The sequence below is a fragment of the Mobula birostris genome, chromosome 24 (assembly GCF_030028105.1).
Source record: "Mobula birostris isolate sMobBir1 chromosome 24, sMobBir1.hap1, whole genome shotgun sequence".
Classification (NCBI taxonomy): domain Eukaryota; kingdom Metazoa; phylum Chordata; class Chondrichthyes; order Myliobatiformes; family Myliobatidae; genus Mobula; species Mobula birostris.
This window is the reverse complement of record NC_092393.1, coordinates 3,706,659-3,723,917: the sequence shown is the minus strand read 5'-3', so window position 1 is coordinate 3,723,917 and position 17,259 is coordinate 3,706,659. Positions and strand designations below refer to the sequence as shown.

Sequence of the window (17,259 nt, the reverse complement as noted above, 5' to 3'; positions counted from 1 at the left end):
TCTTGTTGAGCCTGGATGTTACTATGGTGTTGAAAGTTGAACTTTAGTCCAAGAACAGCATTCTCACATAAGCATCCATAACAAGTAAATCAATTACGTATATTGAATAGATTATTTTAAAATGTGCAAAAACAGAAATACTGTACGTTTAAAAAAGTGAGGTAGTGTCCAAAGCTTCAAACTCCATTTAGGAATCAGATGGCAGCAGGGAAGAAGCTGTTCCTGAATCGCTGAGTGTGTGTCTTCAGACTTCTGTACCTCCTACCTGATGGTAACAGTGAGAAAAGGGCATGCCCTGGGTGCTGGAGGTCTTTAATAATGGACGCTGCCTTTCTGAGACACCGCTCCCTGAAGATGTCCTGGGTACTTTGTAGGCTAGTGCCCAAGATGGAGCTGACTAGATTCACAACTCTCTGCAGCTTCTTTCAGTCCTGTGCAGTAGCCCCTCCATACCAGACAGTGATACAGCCTGTCAGAATGCTCTCCATGGTACAACTATAGAAATTTTTGAGTGTATTTCTTGACATGCCAAATCGCTTCAAACTCCTAATAAAGTATAGCTACTGTCTTGCCTTCTTTAAGACTACATTGATATGTTGGGACCAGGTGAGATCCTCAAATCTTGACACCCAAGAACTTGAAGCTGCTCACTCTCTCCACTTCTGATCCCTCTATGAGGATTGGTATGTGTTCCTTCATTTTACCCTTCCTGAAGTCCACAATCAGCTCTTTCATCTTACTGCTGTGGCACCATTTCACTAGTTCCACCATCTCACTCCTGTACGCCTTCTCATCACCACCTGAGATTCTACCAACAATGGTTGTATCGTCAGCAAATTTGTAGATGGTATTTGAGCTATTCCTATCCACACAGTCATGTGTATATAGAGAGTAGAGCAGTGGGCTAAGCACACACCCGAGGTGTGCCAGTGTTGATCGTCAGTGAGGAGGATATGTTATCACCAAACCGCACAGACTGTGGTATTCCAGTTAGGAAGTCAAGGATCCAGTTGCAGAAGGAGGTACAGAGGCCCAGGTTCTGCAACTTCTCAATCAGGATTGTGGGAATGATGGTATTAAATGCTGAGCTATAGTCGATGAACAGCATCCTGACGTAGGTGTTTATGTTGTCTAGGTGGCCCAAAGCCATGTGAAGAGCCATGGAGATTGCGTCTGCCGTTGACCTATTGTGATGATAGGCAAATTACAATGGGCCCAGGTCCTTGCTGAGGCAGGAGTTCAGTCCAGCCTCTCAAAACATTCTCCAGATGTGTAAGGACGGTATGTAGAGCAGTGGCCATTGCATCATCTGTCGGTCGGTTGTGTTAGTAGGCGAATTGTAGGGGGTCCAGTTTGGGTGGTAGCAAGCTGCAGATGTAATCCTTGCCCAGCCGCTCAAAGCAGCTGCTTATTATTGAGGAGAGTGCAACGGGACACCAGTCGTTCAGGCATATTACCTTGGTCTTTTGTGGTACAAGGACCCAGGCATGACCCAGTGTTAGGGCAGCTCTTCTGTGGTGGCCCATTACACACAGCAGCAGCCAGGTTCAAACAGGCAGCAATGGGTGATGGGTGGGGAGGGGATGAAGCAACAAAGGTGAGGCTGAGACTGTATAATGAGTCAGAGAAAATCACTCTACCAGTAAACTCTTCAGCGGAGGTTCACCGGGCTCTTTATCGACACCATTAAACAAAGGAGGATCATTCAGTCCTGAAAAGCAAGCACATGATTAATAGCACACTCAGAACGGTTCTGCACAAAACCATTTCTTCAACAAACCTTGGGACACCATATTCTGCTGCCTCTCGGAAAAGTGCTCTGTGCCCACAATGCTTGAGCAGATGAGAGCTCAGACAGCATTGAGTCACAAGTTTGTAACCAAGAGACTGGGGTGAATGAGACATCCCTAGCTGTTGCAGAAACACCAAGGGCAAGGGTGTCTCAGTCCATCGACAACCAGACACAGACAGCAAGGAATTACCAAAACAACAGGCACAGGTACAATGCAGTCATCAGGACACAGGCCTCAGTGTGGGAGAGATTAGTGTAGTCCAGATGGTGGACAGGCTGGCAGCCAAATTCAAACCCTACCCGTAGCAAGGGAATTTAAATCCAACCAATTAAATATATCTGGAATAAGAAGATGGAATCAGTAACATGGAGCACACAATACAAGATGGGGTGAGATTCTTGTACAGCAATCACTCGAGTTGAGTATGATGCGCTACTGAGTCCCTCAGATGGCTGTAGAGACTGATTCGTGATGCAGTGTGGAAAACAAGATTGGGTAGGTACTGATGACACCCACATCGGTTCTTGGCCACCCTAATCCTAACCCTTACAAGGAGGCAAGAACGAATGTCAGATTAGCATTGCTCACCGAATGGGAAACAGGCAGTACAAAACAAGGACTTGCAAGGACTTGGAGTTTCTGGCTGTTTCCGGAATACAAGGCTTGCTAAAGGAAATCTTACCGTCTCCACCAATGGGAAAGTCACTCTTTAAGAATCCCTGATCCAATCCGTAATATCTCAGTTTAAGATATCCTGACTCACCATGATGAGGCGACTAAAGAGATTCTGGAGGCATTAGAAATGATATCTCAAGAATCAATTGATTCTGGCATGGTTCCAGAGGAATGGAAAATTTCAAATGTCACTTCACTCTTCAGGAGAGAGGGAGAAGAAAAATTGGTCTGACCTCAGTGGTTGGGAAGATGTTGGAGTCGATTATCAAGGATGGAGTCTCAGGGTACCTGGAGGCACATGATAAAATAGGCCAAAGTCAGCGTGAGAGTGCTGAAGACCAGGAGAGAGGGCATACAAGGAAACCAGAGGATTGGGGAGCTTACAAAAACTTGCAGAAGGAAACTAAGAAGGTCATTCAGAAGGAAAAGATGAATTATGAGAGGAAGCTGGCAACTAATATCAAAGAAAGTACTAAAAGCTTTTTTAAGTATATAAAGGGTAAAAGAGAGTCGAGGGTTGATATAGGACCAATACAAAATGATGCTGGAGATATTGTAATGAGAGATGGTGAGATGGCAGAGGAACTGAATGTGTATTTTGCATCAGTCTTCACTGTGGAAAACGTCTGCAGTATACCGGACATTCAAGAGTTTCAGGGAAGTGAAGTTTGTGCAGTGAGAATTACGACTGAGAAGGTGATCAGGAAGCTTAATGGTCCGAGGGTGGATAAATCTCCTGGACCTGATGGAATGCACCCTTGGGTTCTGAAGGAAGTAGCTGGAGAGATTGCAGAGGCATTAACAATGATCTTTCGAACCGGACTTCCGGGTCATCAAGGGAACGGCGGCGTAAGGAAAAGGTCTCTCGACAAAAAAGAAGGTAAACTGCCCCATAATCGAATTTAGACAAATACTTAATATTGCATAACTATATTAATAAAAGGGGCAAGGATGATGTCTAAGAACAAGATTAAAAAGTCCGCTCCGAAGGCTGATAAATATAAAGAGACGCAGCAAGGCGACCGGCCTAGCTCCCCCACGGCAAGCCAGGACGGAGATAATGAGGGGGAATCGGTGACTCTGTCCTTGATTCTCGGAGAGATTTGCGAGTTCTGACAAGATAACAGCAAACAGCTGGAAGATATTAAAGGAGAAATAGTAAAAACTAACTTGCGGATAGATGAAGCCGAAGCGAGGATTGTTGGAATTGAAGAGAAGCTACAAAACGCAGAGGAGGTGATAGCAGAAATGCTGAAGCCTCAAGACCGGCTCCAGTGGAAACTAATAGATCAAGAAGGCCGCTCCAGAAGGGAAAATGTGAGGATTTACGGAGTTCCCGAAGGAACTGAAGGTAAACCCGGATTGATGATTCCCTTCGTGGAGAAGCTACTTAGAGAGAACCTTGATATACCGGCCGCAAAAGACCTACAGATAGAAAGAGCTCACTGCGCGTTGGCACCACAGCCCCCGGCAGGCGCCCAGCCCAGATCGATTCTGGTCAGATTTCTCAGTTACAGAACGAAGGAAGAGATGCTTAAAAGAGCATGGCAAAAGAAAGGTTTCATGTGGAACCACTGTAGAATCAGTTTAGACCACGACTACGCACCGGGGATTCTTGCCAGACAAAAGGAATATACGAAAACACGGAGAGTCCTGAAGGAAAACAACATCAGATTCCAGACCCTGTATCCAGCTCGGCTGAGAATCTTTTACGACGAAGGGACAAAAACTTATGCTTCGGTGGAGGAGGCAACATTGGACCTGGCGGACCGGGGACTACCTATTAAAGTTATCACCCAACCGGAGTCGCTACTGGAGAGGATTCAGCAGAAGTCGTGGCAATTAGTGCGGCGAGGACGCTCCACACAAACCAGAGTGTCAAACTACAAGGAAAAGCTGCAAATATTCAGACGCGAATGTACAGAGAACACAGATTAATTAAGAGAAATGACTGAAAAGAGTAAATCGGACTTAAAGGTAAAATGAAAACTGGTAACTGAAAATAAACTAGACAGAATAACTTGAATGATAGCAATATGGTCGAGACATAAATAGGAGAAAATTCTCTATGATTATTCAAACTGCTGAGGGCCCTCTAACACAGGGTGAAGATAGAGGTTATCCCTCTGAACTGAGGCGGGTCGGTGCTCAGGCCTCACTGTGGGAAGTCGGGAAAAATTTTCAAATGTTGCACGTTCAAAAATGTCTAGGGTGTGGTTATATGTCTTGGTTTACTGTTGAGAAGGGATTGCTTACTGTTTGGTTAGAAAAGGAGAGTGTTTTTTTTTCTACTAGAGAAAAATGCAAACTGAATTGGTAAAAATAATTTCCTATAATGTTAATTAAAAGAAATAAGATTATGCCTAAATTGAAAAAAGAGAGGGCACAAACAGCTTTCCTCCAGGAAACACATATGAGCCAATCTGAACATGGAAAATTAAAAAGAATGGGCTTTAAGCATGTATTTTATTCATCATATAAATTGAGTCACAAAAGAGGGGTAGCTACTTTAATATCAAGTACTCTTAATTATGAACATATTTCAGAGACTAGAGACAAAGAAGGACGGTTCGTAAAAATCACAGGAAGAATAGAAGGTACAGAAATAACATTGCTGAATGTTTATGCTCCTCCAGGTTGTGAATGGTCATTTTATAGACACATTTTTGACCTAATGGTCAGTTCTCAAAGGGGTAGTAATTTGTGGAGGGGATTTTAATATTAGATTAAATCCTATATTAGATTCTTCAAGAATAGTTACTCAGAATAAACCTCTGACTCGGAAAGTGAATTCATTGATGGAGGAGTTGGGAATTATAGACGTCTGGAGGGAATTACACCCTACTAGTAAAGATTATACATATTACTCTTTCCCTCATTCAGCCTATTCAAGGATAGACTATTTCCTTATCTTTAATACAGATAGACTCAGGATAAAAACTAATATTGCAACAATTGATCTGTCGGATCATAGCCCAGTCTCTATGTCTCTAATCCTGGAAAGGAAAATGGGAAAACACTATGGAGGCTAAACTCACATATACTCAATAACCCGAAAGTAATGGAGAGATTAAGGGGAGAAATCAAAGAATATCTAGACCTTAATGACACGGGAGAAACAACACCAGTGATCTTATGGGATCATTGAAAGCTGGACTGAGAGGGAAAATTATTTCCATTACCACTCACATGAAAAAAATCAATGCACAAAAATTAGCAGACCTTCAAGGAAAATTAAAACAACTTCAAGTTGTAGATAGCAACAAAAGTAATTCAAATCGAAAACAGGAAATTAGGAAATTGCAAAGTGAAATTGACGATATTTATAAGTTGGAAACTCAAAGAAATTTTCTTTACCTGAGACAAAAGAATTATGAAGTAGGAGGTAAATCAGCTAGATTATTAGCATATAAATTACGAAAACAACAAGCAGACAATACAATTCATAAAATAAAGAATCCAAAGACAAAGCTTGTGGAGAGTACAATAGGGAAAATTCAAGAGAGTTTTGAAACATATTATCGAGAGCTGTACTCCCAACCCCGGGCCCCCAATGAGCCCTATATAGACAGTGTATTGAATTTTTTAGATCTACCTAAACTTACAGATTTGCAAAATGAAAGTTTATTAGAACCAGTAGCTGTCAAAGAACTGAACGTGGCCATCTCTAGGTTAAAGGCTGGAAAGTCCCCGGGTTCTGATGGGTTTACCTCAGAGTGGTACAAGTCCCCGAAGACACAGTTAGCCCCATTACTACTTAACACCTCTAATTGGATCTTGCAGAGAGGAGAAACTCCACCTTCCTGGAGAGAAGCGATTATTTCAGTTATTCCTAAAGAGGGTAAAGATAAACTAGAATGTGGCAATTATCGGCCAATTAGTGTTCTTAACTTAGATTACAAACTATTTACATCTATATTAGCGCGCAGATTGGAAAAGCTTTTACCTGGCCTAATCCACTTAGACCAGACTGGATTTATTCAACAAAGACAAACACAGGACAACATAAGGAGAACTCTGCGCATATTAGAACAGGTTAATAAGAACGAGACAGAGACAATGGTAGTAGGATTGGACGCTGAGAAAGCTTTTGATTCGGTTAGTTGGGCATTCCTACACAGAGTGTTAGGAAGATTCGGCTTTCAAGAAAAGTTTATTAAAGTAATTCAGACTCTATATGACAGCCCTACAGCCCGAATTAAGATAAATGGGGACCTCTCTGACTCCTTCATCTTAGAGAGAGGCACTAGACAGGGATGCCCAATTTCTCCTCTCCTTTTTGCGCTATATATTGAACCGCTTGCCCAACTAATAAGACAGAGCGAAATCGTAAAAGGTATCAAGGTGGCAGGGATTGAACAGAAAGTGGCGTTATTCGCAGATGACGTTTTGGTCTATCTGAGTGAACCAGAAAAATCATTTATAGGATTGTTTACACTGTTGGATGACTTTGGGAAAATATCAGGTTATAAAATAAATGTAAAGAAAACGCAGGTTATGTCCCTAAATTATACACCATCCAAAAAATTGCAGGATACATATGATCTTAAGTGGGAAATTAAATCATTAAAATATTTAGGAATAACCATGCCGAAGGATCTTTCAACGCTGTCACAGGTAAGTTATAGAAACATAGAAAATAGGTGCAGGAGTAGGCCATTCGGCCCTTCGAGCCTGCACCGCTATTTATTATGATCATGGCTGATCATCCAACTCAGAACCCCGCCCCAGCCTTCCCTCCATACCCCCGACCCCCGTAGCTACAAGGGCCATATCTAACTCCCTCTTAAATATAGCCAATGAACTGGCCTCAACTGTTTCCTGTGGCAGAGAATTCCACAGATTCACCACTCTCTGTGTGAAGAAGTTTTTCCTAATCTCGGTCCTAAAAGGCTTCCCCTCTATCCTCAAACTGTGACCCCTCGTTCTGGACTTCCCCAACATCGGGAACAATCTTCCTGCATCTAGCCTGTCCAATCCCTTTAGGATCTTATACGTTTCAATCAGATCCCCCCTCAATCTTCTAAATTCCAACGAGTACAAGCCCAGTTCATCCAGTCTTTCTTCATATGAAAGTCCTGCCATCCCAGGAATCAATCTGGTGAACCTTCTTTGTACTCCCTCTATGGCAAGGATGTCTTTCCTCAGATTAGGGGACCAAAACTGCACACAATACTCCAGGTGTGGTCTCACCAAGGCCTTGTATGGGCCATTAATCTCAGAGAAAAAAGCAGATATGCATAGATGGAATCTTATCCCCTTTTTAAGTTTAAATTCAAGGATAAATACTATAAAAATGAATATTCTTCCTCGGTTATTGTATCTTTTCCGTACTTTACCGGTGGAGGTGGATGATAATCAATTCAGGGAATGGGACAAATGGATTTCCCACTTCATTTGGCAAGGAAAGAAACCTAGAATTCGATATAACACCTTACAGTTAGGGAAGGAAGGAGGAGGTATGGTTCTTCCTTGCCTGAGAAATTATTTTTATGCCTCACAGATAACCCCTCTGTTATATTGGTGTAATAGGGAATATAAGGCTAGATGGAAGGAAATAGAATTTGGATTAGTTGACAGTTTTCCTCTTCAGGCCTCAATAGCTGACAAAGGATTGATGGCCCAGTTGGAAAAATTTAAAAACGCTTGGATAAATCTTACATTAGAAGTATGGCAGAAGGTGGTTAATTCATGTGGAATTAATAACATGTTAAAACTCTTTAGATGGTGTGCATATGGTACTGAATTCCTTCCCAACAGAGGAGATAAAAGATTTGAGCTATGGATAAAGAAAGGTCTTACAACCTACCTCTCATTTATAGATAAAAGAGTATTACAAAGTTTCCAAATCCTGCAGGACAAACATGGCCTAGAACATAATGACTTTTTTAGGTACCTTCAAGTACGAAACTATGTTAACCAGAGTTGTAGATATACAGACCTATCAACAGTAGAATTAGAATTTTTCAAGATTCTGAATTCGGCTTGCAGTTCAATACCTAGTAAATCAGTTTCTCGATTGTATAATGCACTCTCCCATGCTAAAAATGTAAATACACTGTATATTAAAGAGAAGTGGGAGAAAGAAGCGGGGTTGGTACTTTCAGAGGAGGCTTGGGAGAAAATCTGCAGCTTTCAATGGTCCTCGACTAATTCTTTGACTTGGAGAGAACATTGTTGGAAAAACATTATAAGATACTTCAAGACCCTATATCAGGAAAAATATAAAGATACAAACGTGATGTGTTGGAGAAGGTGCGGCTCCAAGGAGGCAAATCATTTTCATATTTTTTGGGATTGCCCTAAATTAAGTCTATTTTGGGAAGGTATTCATAGAACATTAGTTAAGGTACTTAGGTCCCAGATACCTCTGAACTTTGAGATGCTCTATTTGGGGCATGTATTGTTTCTTGAACAGAAGGAAAATATAAAGTTGCTGCAGGCCCTCTTAGCGGCAAGTAAGAAATCAATCACTAGAAAATGGCTAAATCCAATACCACCTACATTAGAAGATTGGTACGAAATTATCTTGGAAATATTTAAAATGGAAAAGTTGACTTACTCCCCGAGAACTCAAAAAGAAAAATTTTATCAAATCTGGAATAAATGGATTGAATATATAACCCCAATGCGAGCAGACTTTAGATGACTCTCCTAATGATTTATACTGCTCTTCTCACCAACACAGTAATATTGCTAACGTAAGCACCCCTAGTCTAAATGTTTGTTTTTTTTGTTTTCTTTTGGAAAATAGAGAATTAACACAAGTAAAGGGAAAGATTTGGGAAAGGGATAAAAAAATGAAAAAATTAAGTAAATAAGTACATAGGGATTGGATAATTATGTCTGCGGGCAGGAGCAAGCATGAACAGATTAGGATATAAACACCTACAAAGGTTGATACATAGGCTTATATACAACATTTTGGACCAGGGGAAATGGTCCAGAAGGGTTATATGGAAACTATTATTACCATTTTTCTTAACAACTAATTCCATTACTTAGCCTAATAGGTTAGATTTACCACAGTACATAATTATCTACCTAAATGTTTATTTTCCTTTTATATCATGTCAATGTGTACTTAAGAATGTATAAATAATTGTAGTTTTATACATATAAAAAAATGGAAAAGGTTATATGTGTGAAAAAAGTACATGATATTTGTGAATTCTTTATCCAAATAAAAATAAAATTAAAAAAAACAATGATCTTTCAAGAATTGTACCGGATGACTGGAAAATTGCATATGTTACTCCCCTATTTAAGAAGGGTGGGAGGCAGCAGAAAGGAAACTATAGACCTGTTAGCCTGACATCAGTGGTTGGAAAGTTGTTGGAATCGATTGTTAGGGATGAGATTACGGAGTACCTGGAGGCACATGACAAGATAGGTCAAAGCCAGCATGGTTTCCTGAAAGAAAAACCCTGCCTGACAAACCTGCTACAATTCTTTGAGGAAATTACAAGCAGGGTAGACAAAGGAGATGCAGTAGACGTGGTGTACTTGGATTTTCAGAAGGCCTTTGACAAGGTGCCGCACGTGAGGCTGCTTAGCAAGATAACAGCCCATGGAATTACAGTGAAGTTAGATCGTGGAGCATTGGTTGGTCAACAGAAAACAGAGAGCGGGAATAAAGGGATCCTATTCTGGCTGGCTGCCGGTTACCAGTGGAGTTCCACAGGGGTCGGTGTTGGGACTGCTGCTTTTTACGATATATGTCAATGATTTGGACTACGGTATTAATGGATTTGTGGCTAAATTTGCCAATGATACAAAGATAGGTGAAGGAGTGGGTAGTGTGGAGGAAACAGAGAGCCTGCAGAAAGACTTAGATAGTTTAGGGGAATGGGCAAAGATGTGGCAAATGAAATACAATGTTGGAAAGGGTATGGTCATGCACTTTGGTGGAAGAAATAAATGGGCGGACTATTATTTAGATGGGGAGAAAATTCAAAATGCAGAGATGCAAAGGGACTTGGGAGTCCTTGTGCAAGATACCCTAAAGGTTAACCTCCATGTTGAGTCAGTTGTGAAGAAGGCGAATGCAATGTTGGCATTCATTCTAGAGGTATAGAATATAAGAGCAGGGATGTGATGTTGAGGCTCTATAAGGCACTCGTGAGACCACACTTGGAGTATTGTGTGCAGTTTTGGGCTCCTTATTTTAGAAAGGATATACTGACATTGGAGAGGGTTCAGAGAAGATTCACGAGAATGATTCCAGGAATGAAAGGGTTACTGTATGAGGAACGTCTGGCAGCTCTTGGGCTGTATTCCCTGGAGTTCAGGAGAACGAGGGGGGATCTCATAGAAACATTCCGAATGTTAAAAGGCCTGAACAGGTAAGATATGGCAAAGTTACTTCCAGTAGTAGGGGATTCTAACACAAGAGGGCACGACTTCGGGATTGAAGGATGTCCTTTTAGAACTGAGATGCAGAAAAATTACTTTAGTCAGAGGGTGGTAAATCTGTGGAATTTGTTGCCATGAGTGGCTGTGGAGGTAAAGTCATTGGGTGTATTTAAGGCAGAGATAGACAGGTTCTTGATTAGCCAGAGCATTAAAGAGTATGGAGTGAAAGCAGGGGAGTGGGGATGACTGGAAGAATTGGATCAGCCCATGATTGAATGACGGAGCAGACACGGTGGGCCAAATGGCCTAATTCTGCTCCGATGTCTTATGGTTTCACCACTAACATCACGTTTAGCCATCCCAAAACTCATGTAACAATACTGTGCTGCCCTTAGTGCACTGCCAACCATGTACGTGCAGGCCTCAGGGACAGAGCGCTTACCCAGTGAGAGCAGCTCCACATCCAGCAGTCCCATGGCACCAGCTGTACTGGGAGGTTGCTTGTTCACATCGGACAGGCTGCTCAATCGGCATGTAGAATCGCCTGAGACATTTGGTGGAGGAGGGATGATGGGGAATATTGGAGCTGCCGTGTGATCGGCCTTTGCAGAGATCACATCCAACCCAGCCAAGTCAATCAGTGTCGCTGTATCACTGTCTCCACCACTGCCTGCAAAACACATGGAGAGTTCACGTTAAACACAACATAATCCTCACAAACAGCTTGCTCATCATGGCACTGGCAACACCAGCGATATTTTGCGGGCAGCAAAGAAAACAACTAATTATTCCATTAAATGTACTTTTTCTGGGCTACGATCACTGTAATCTGCATCCTGGCTTTTCGCTATGGGGGTTGTGCTTTTGAACAGTGAAGGTGCGGCCATGGTCACCACTGCTGGGGACGGAGAGGCCTCCTGGCTTGTTTGAAGCAACAGGGCCCGGGACTGATAATCAGGAGGTGGGTGAGGGGTCAGGGGGCAGGGAATCAGATGGGTCAAGGGGCAGGGGTCAGGGGGCTGAGAATCAGGTGTGTCGGGGTGGGTCAGGGGTCAGGGGTCTGAGAATCAGGTGTGTCAGGGGTGGGTGAGGGGTCAGGGGGCTGAGGATCAGGTGTGTCGGGGTGGGTGAGGGGGGAGGGGGCTGGGAATTCCCAAGTTCCACTGAGCGTTAAACAAATTACCTGACGGCTTCGGAGGTTCTGGCAAACTGAGCTCTCCATTTACTGCCTGTCCCTCAACAATCTTTTTGTATGAGTTTATTGTACGTGAAAGGTCATCACTGGCTTGTAAAATTTCACCTGTAATAAAATGTCAAAAATCATTAAAAGTTTACAGACCTAATTTAATCTCATACATTTCTTTAAAATATGTTTTCTTGAAGGACTAGCTTCTGTTTGATAAACAAAACTAATGAGATTTTATCAGATGGGTGCAATGTATTTTTCATGTACCAAAGGTACCATTTCATCTGGCAACTCAAAGTCTCTTTATAATGCATCAATCCATTCTCCTTTAAAACAATTTAAGTAATTTCCCCCCTCAAACCATTTTACAGTAAATTGGTTAAAAGATCCCAAAATGGCACCACAAAATTAAAATCAGTCATAGCCAAGACTGAAAATACATAAAGCAAGTTGGCCTGTAATTGAAGAGAAAGGATCCTTCTGTGTGTTGGCTCTTCATAGAAACTGGTCCTTTCTTCATCAGATTTGGATAAATGCATTCGGCATTTTGACTGCTGGTTCACAAAGATGAGTCCAGGATTGAAAGGCTTATCATATGAAGTGTGTTTTTTGGCTCTGTGCCCGTATTCACTGGAATTCAGAAGAATGGGGGGGGGGGGGAGATCACATGTTGAAAGGCCTTGACAAAGTGTTTATGAAGAGGATGTTTCCTGTGGTGGGGGAGTCTAAGACCAGAGAACACAGCCTCGGAACAGAGGGGCGTCTATTTAGGATGGAGATGAAGAGGAATTTCTTTAGCCAGAGAATGGTGAATCTGTGGAATTAATCACCACAGGCAGGCAGCTGTGGACCCCAAATCATTGTGTATTGTTAAGGCAGAGGTTGATAGGTTCTTGATTGGTCAGGGCATGAAGGGTTATGGGGAGAAGGCAGGGGATTGGGGTTGAGAGGAACAATGGATCAGCCATGATGAAATGGTGGAGCAGACTTGATGGGCCAAATGGCCTACTCCTGCTCCTATATCTTATGATCGAAGATGGTATGAGGCTGTGCACTGGAAAAAGCTGTTTGCCTCCAAGGTGCATTGTGACTACAACACAAAAGAGATAGTAAATTCCTGACAACTTGGCCAGTAGTCATTACGCAGTTAAATCAGTGTTGCAGGTCTGATCTCATCTTCTTGCAGCCACCATCAGACAGGAGGATCAGACTCAAGAACAGCTACTTCCTTTCGACCATTAGCTAGTTGAACCAACCTGCACAATCTAATCACTTGAGTTTAGCATCACTATGATCACCGGACTAAAATGGACACCGTTTCGTTCTAATCATGTTATTTCATGTTAACAAGTTTTTTTTGTGAATTCTGCTTGTCTGATGCTATGTGCCTGTGATGCTGCAGCAAATACGTTTTTTATGCACCTGTGTGTACATGTCCTTGTGAATATGACAATAAACTTGATTTGGAGATTTCTGACTCCAATCAAAGCCTTGGTGCTAGCTCTACAACTTGACATCCCCAGTTATGTTTCCATGTGCCATATATTGTGCTGGGGAGGGCGGTGACTGAGTGGGTCACTAGTTCCTCTTTGACCCTCCTCAGTGTTTGCCTGTGCATCCTTCATGTGATCATAAAACTGGACTCAGTGAAATCCTCTTTGTGCTTAAAAAGCTTGCTGATACTTACAGAGCTGGTGTGCATCTAGATGAGGTGCTGAAGAATACTGTATGTACGGTTAACATAGAACATAAAAAAAAAGTACAACACAGAACAGGCCCCTTGGCCCACAGTTGTGCCGAATCATCTAAAAAGTAAATATTTATTAAAAAAAACAAAAACTAATCCCTTCTACCTGCACAACGCCCATATCCCTCCATCTTCCTTACATCCATGTGCCTATTTAAAACTCTTTAAAAGCCCCTAGTGTATTTGTTTCTTAACACCATACGGGGCAGCACATTCCAGGCATCGATGACTCTCTGAGTAAAAAACTTAGCTTTGAACCTACCCCCTCTCACCTTCACTGCATGCCCTCTGGTAGTAGACACTTCCACTCTGGGGAAAAAAGATCTATCTTTGCCTCTCATAATCTTATAAACCTGTATCAGATCCCCCTTCTGCCTCCGCCGCTCCACAGAAAACAACCCACATTTATCCAGCCTCTCCTGATAGCACATGCCCTCTAAGCCAGGCAGCACCCAATCCAAAGTCTTAAAATTCTTCCTATAGCGGGGGGACCAGAACTGTACGCAGTGCCCCAAATGTGCCCTAACCAGAGTTCTATAAAGTTGCAAAATAACCTCCTGACTTTTTAAATGCTTTCACTAATAAAAGCAAGTATCCCATAAGCCTCTTTAACCACCCAAACCACCCATCCTGCCAAAAGGTTTAGCCCTGAAACGTCGACCGTACTTTTTTCCATAGATGCTGCCTGGCCTGCTGAGTTCCTCCAGCATTTTGTGTGTGTGGTTCTTAATCACCCTATCAACCTCTGTAGCCATTTTCAAGGAGCTATGAACTTGGACTCCAAGATACCTCTGCTCAGCAACACTGTAAAGGGTCTGGCCCTTCACAGTGTACTGTCTCCTTGCGTTTGCCCTAAGGTGCAATACCTCACATTTCTCTGGGTTAAACTCCACCTACCATTTCTCTGCCCATATTTACAACTGATCTATATCGTGCTGTATTCTTTGCCAGTCTTCTTCACTGTCCACAACTCCTCCAATCTTGGTATCATCCACAAAAAAATATACTAATCCACCCATCTTCATTCTCAACCAGATCTTTTTTTTACATCACAAACAGCAGAGGTCCCAGCACAGATCCCTGAGTACAGACCTCCAGCTCCATTAAGTCCCTTCAACCACTGCCCTCTGTCTCCCATGCGCAAGCCAGTTCTGATTCCAAACAGCCAATTTGCCACAGACCCCATGCATTCTAATCTTCTGGATTAGCCTCCCATGAGGGACTTAGTCATACGCCTTACTAAAATCCATGTAGACAACATCCACTGCTCTACCTTCATCAATCTCGCATTACCTTGTCAAAAAAAAAAGATTAAATTGGTAAGACATGACCTGCCCTACACAAAGTCACCTTGGCTCTCCCTAATTAGCTTCTCCAGTAAGAGTCCACATCTTCAGGAGAGCAGGGGAGGAACTGAGTCAGTGTGAGATGCCACCATTGTCATTCCCACCTCTACCAAACCCATACAAGAGGAATTGAGTACAGGAGCAGGGAGGTACTACTGCAGTTGGTGAGACCACACCTGGAGTACTGTGTGCAGCTTTGGTCCCCTAATCAGAGGAAAGACATTCTTGCCGTAGAGGGAGTACAAAGAAGGTTCACCAGATTGATTCCTGGGATGGCAGGACTTTCATATGATGAAAGACTGGATCAACTAGGCTTATGCTCGTTGGAATTTAGAAGATTGAGGGGGGATCTTATTGAAACGTATAAAATTCTAAAGGGATTGGACAGGCTAGATGCAGGAAGATTGTTCCTGATGTTGGGGAAGTCGAGAACGAGGGGTCACAGTTTAAGGATAAAGGGGAAGCCTTTTAGGACCAAGATGAGGAAAAACTTCTTCACACAGAGAGTGGTGAATCTGTGGAATTCTCTGCCACAGGAAACAGTTGAGGCCAGTTCATTGGCTATATTTAAGAGGGATTTAGATATGGCCCTTGTGGTTAAAGGGATCAGGGGGTATGGAGGGAAGGCTGGTACAGGGTTCTGAGTTGGATGATCAGCCATGATCGTACTGAATGGTGGAGCAGGCTCGAAGGGCCGAATGGCCTACTCCTGCACCTATTTTCTATGTTTCATACAGATGGAACCAGGAGCTTCTTGACGTACCTAAGCTGTTGTCGTTGTCCTCTGTCTCACTCGCAATTTTGAACAATGCCCGCCGCATTTTCTCGCATTGGTCGTATAACTCCTGTAAAGCAGTACAGATCTCGTTAGTCTAACCTCAGCCTCATTACGGATTTCACTGCACCTTCTGTATTACAATGTTAATTGGAGCATTGCCTTCAAAGTTGAACGCAAGTCACTTTGCAAAGTGCATTCAGTTGAAAGTGGGCAAAGAAATAAGAAAAGGCAGCCAAACCTTTAGTTAAAGCTTAGTTTAGACTTGCGGTCTGAGTGCAAGTCATTAAGTAATATATGGATGTATCGAGGTCCAGAGGGCTATTTCCAGAATAAGAGTCCTGGTTGGTGAAGCACAGTCCCTCGTTGCGGAGTACAATGAGAACAAAGTTGGGAACAGGAAGCCTCAGGGAATTGAGGAGGTTATGCACGTCGAAAGGAAAGGACAGCTCATGAAGAAGCCACCTTCAGGATACTTTGGGGACATTTACAGATGAAAGTTGACACACATCTAAACAATGATGCATGATGGCAAGTATTTAAAGGATTAGAATTGTAAGCTCATTGATGGCTAGCTTCTGTACAGTCTGACAGTCTCTCAAGGGTGGCCTTGGTGTCTTGTGAATGAAGCTTGTGGTGGGGGAAGTTTCTGCTCAGTCAACATTGGACTAGGAGATGGGAGGGAGGGAGGGGTCAGGAATAACTGGTATCATCAGCAAACACACTGAGTCTGAGTCTGACTGGACATATTTGCATGGTGTCACAGAGGGACATCATCTAGAAGAGGAACAGATTTTTTGGAAACTCCAGAGGCACTACATGAAGATATTGGGAGAAGTCCATCGATGAGATATTTGAGATAGGGTTGGCTTGATGAAGATTAGATTAGGTGAGTGAAAATTCACTGAGATACACAACGGAGGAGAATGTGGAATTGACTATATTGGAATTGGAAAGAGAAATCGAAGAAGATAACACATCACAGTCAAAGGATATTGTTTGTAACTAATTACAGACATTTCAATAATAATGGGGCTCATGGATAACACAAGCTTGGAAAGGGCACGAGAGGCAAAACAGCAACAGGGGTTGGGCTGATGGTACCTCCAGGAAGAATTGACTGGGTAGGATAGTGAGAGAGAGGGAAATAGCAGAGATGGTTGAATGGAATGGATAGTTTTAGTGACTTGAGGGTGAAGGCAAGGGAGGGGTTTGTAGCAAAGACAAGTTACTGGTCATCTTTAAATTCAGGGGTAATCTTGGGCAACTAGCAGTTGTCCTGCTTTGATAACACTTAATATGGTTCAGCAAAATCATGTGATATCTGAGAAAACCACTGAGAGCCCCACTCCTTGGAATTGAGGAGTGGAAATGGGGTCACT

At 42.6% G+C, this 17,259-nt stretch overlaps 1 protein-coding gene across 3 annotated transcripts in view; it reads right to left on the bottom strand.

Annotated features, from left to right (window-relative positions):
* Positions 1-17,259, bottom strand: part of gga3b (golgi associated, gamma adaptin ear containing, ARF binding protein 3b) — a 41,356-nt gene that overhangs the window by 11,672 nt on the left and 12,425 nt on the right. For all 3 annotated transcript variants that reach the window (XM_072242755.1, XM_072242753.1, XM_072242754.1), the window contains 4 exons: positions 15,866-15,947; positions 12,007-12,123; positions 11,266-11,493; positions 1,641-1,711 (listed from right to left, as the gene is read on the bottom strand). In XM_072242755.1, coding sequence (XP_072098856.1) covers positions 1,641-1,711; positions 11,266-11,493; positions 12,007-12,123; positions 15,866-15,947 — 498 coding nt within the window. The remainder of the gene's footprint in view (positions 1-1,640; positions 1,712-11,265; positions 11,494-12,006; positions 12,124-15,865; positions 15,948-17,259) is intronic.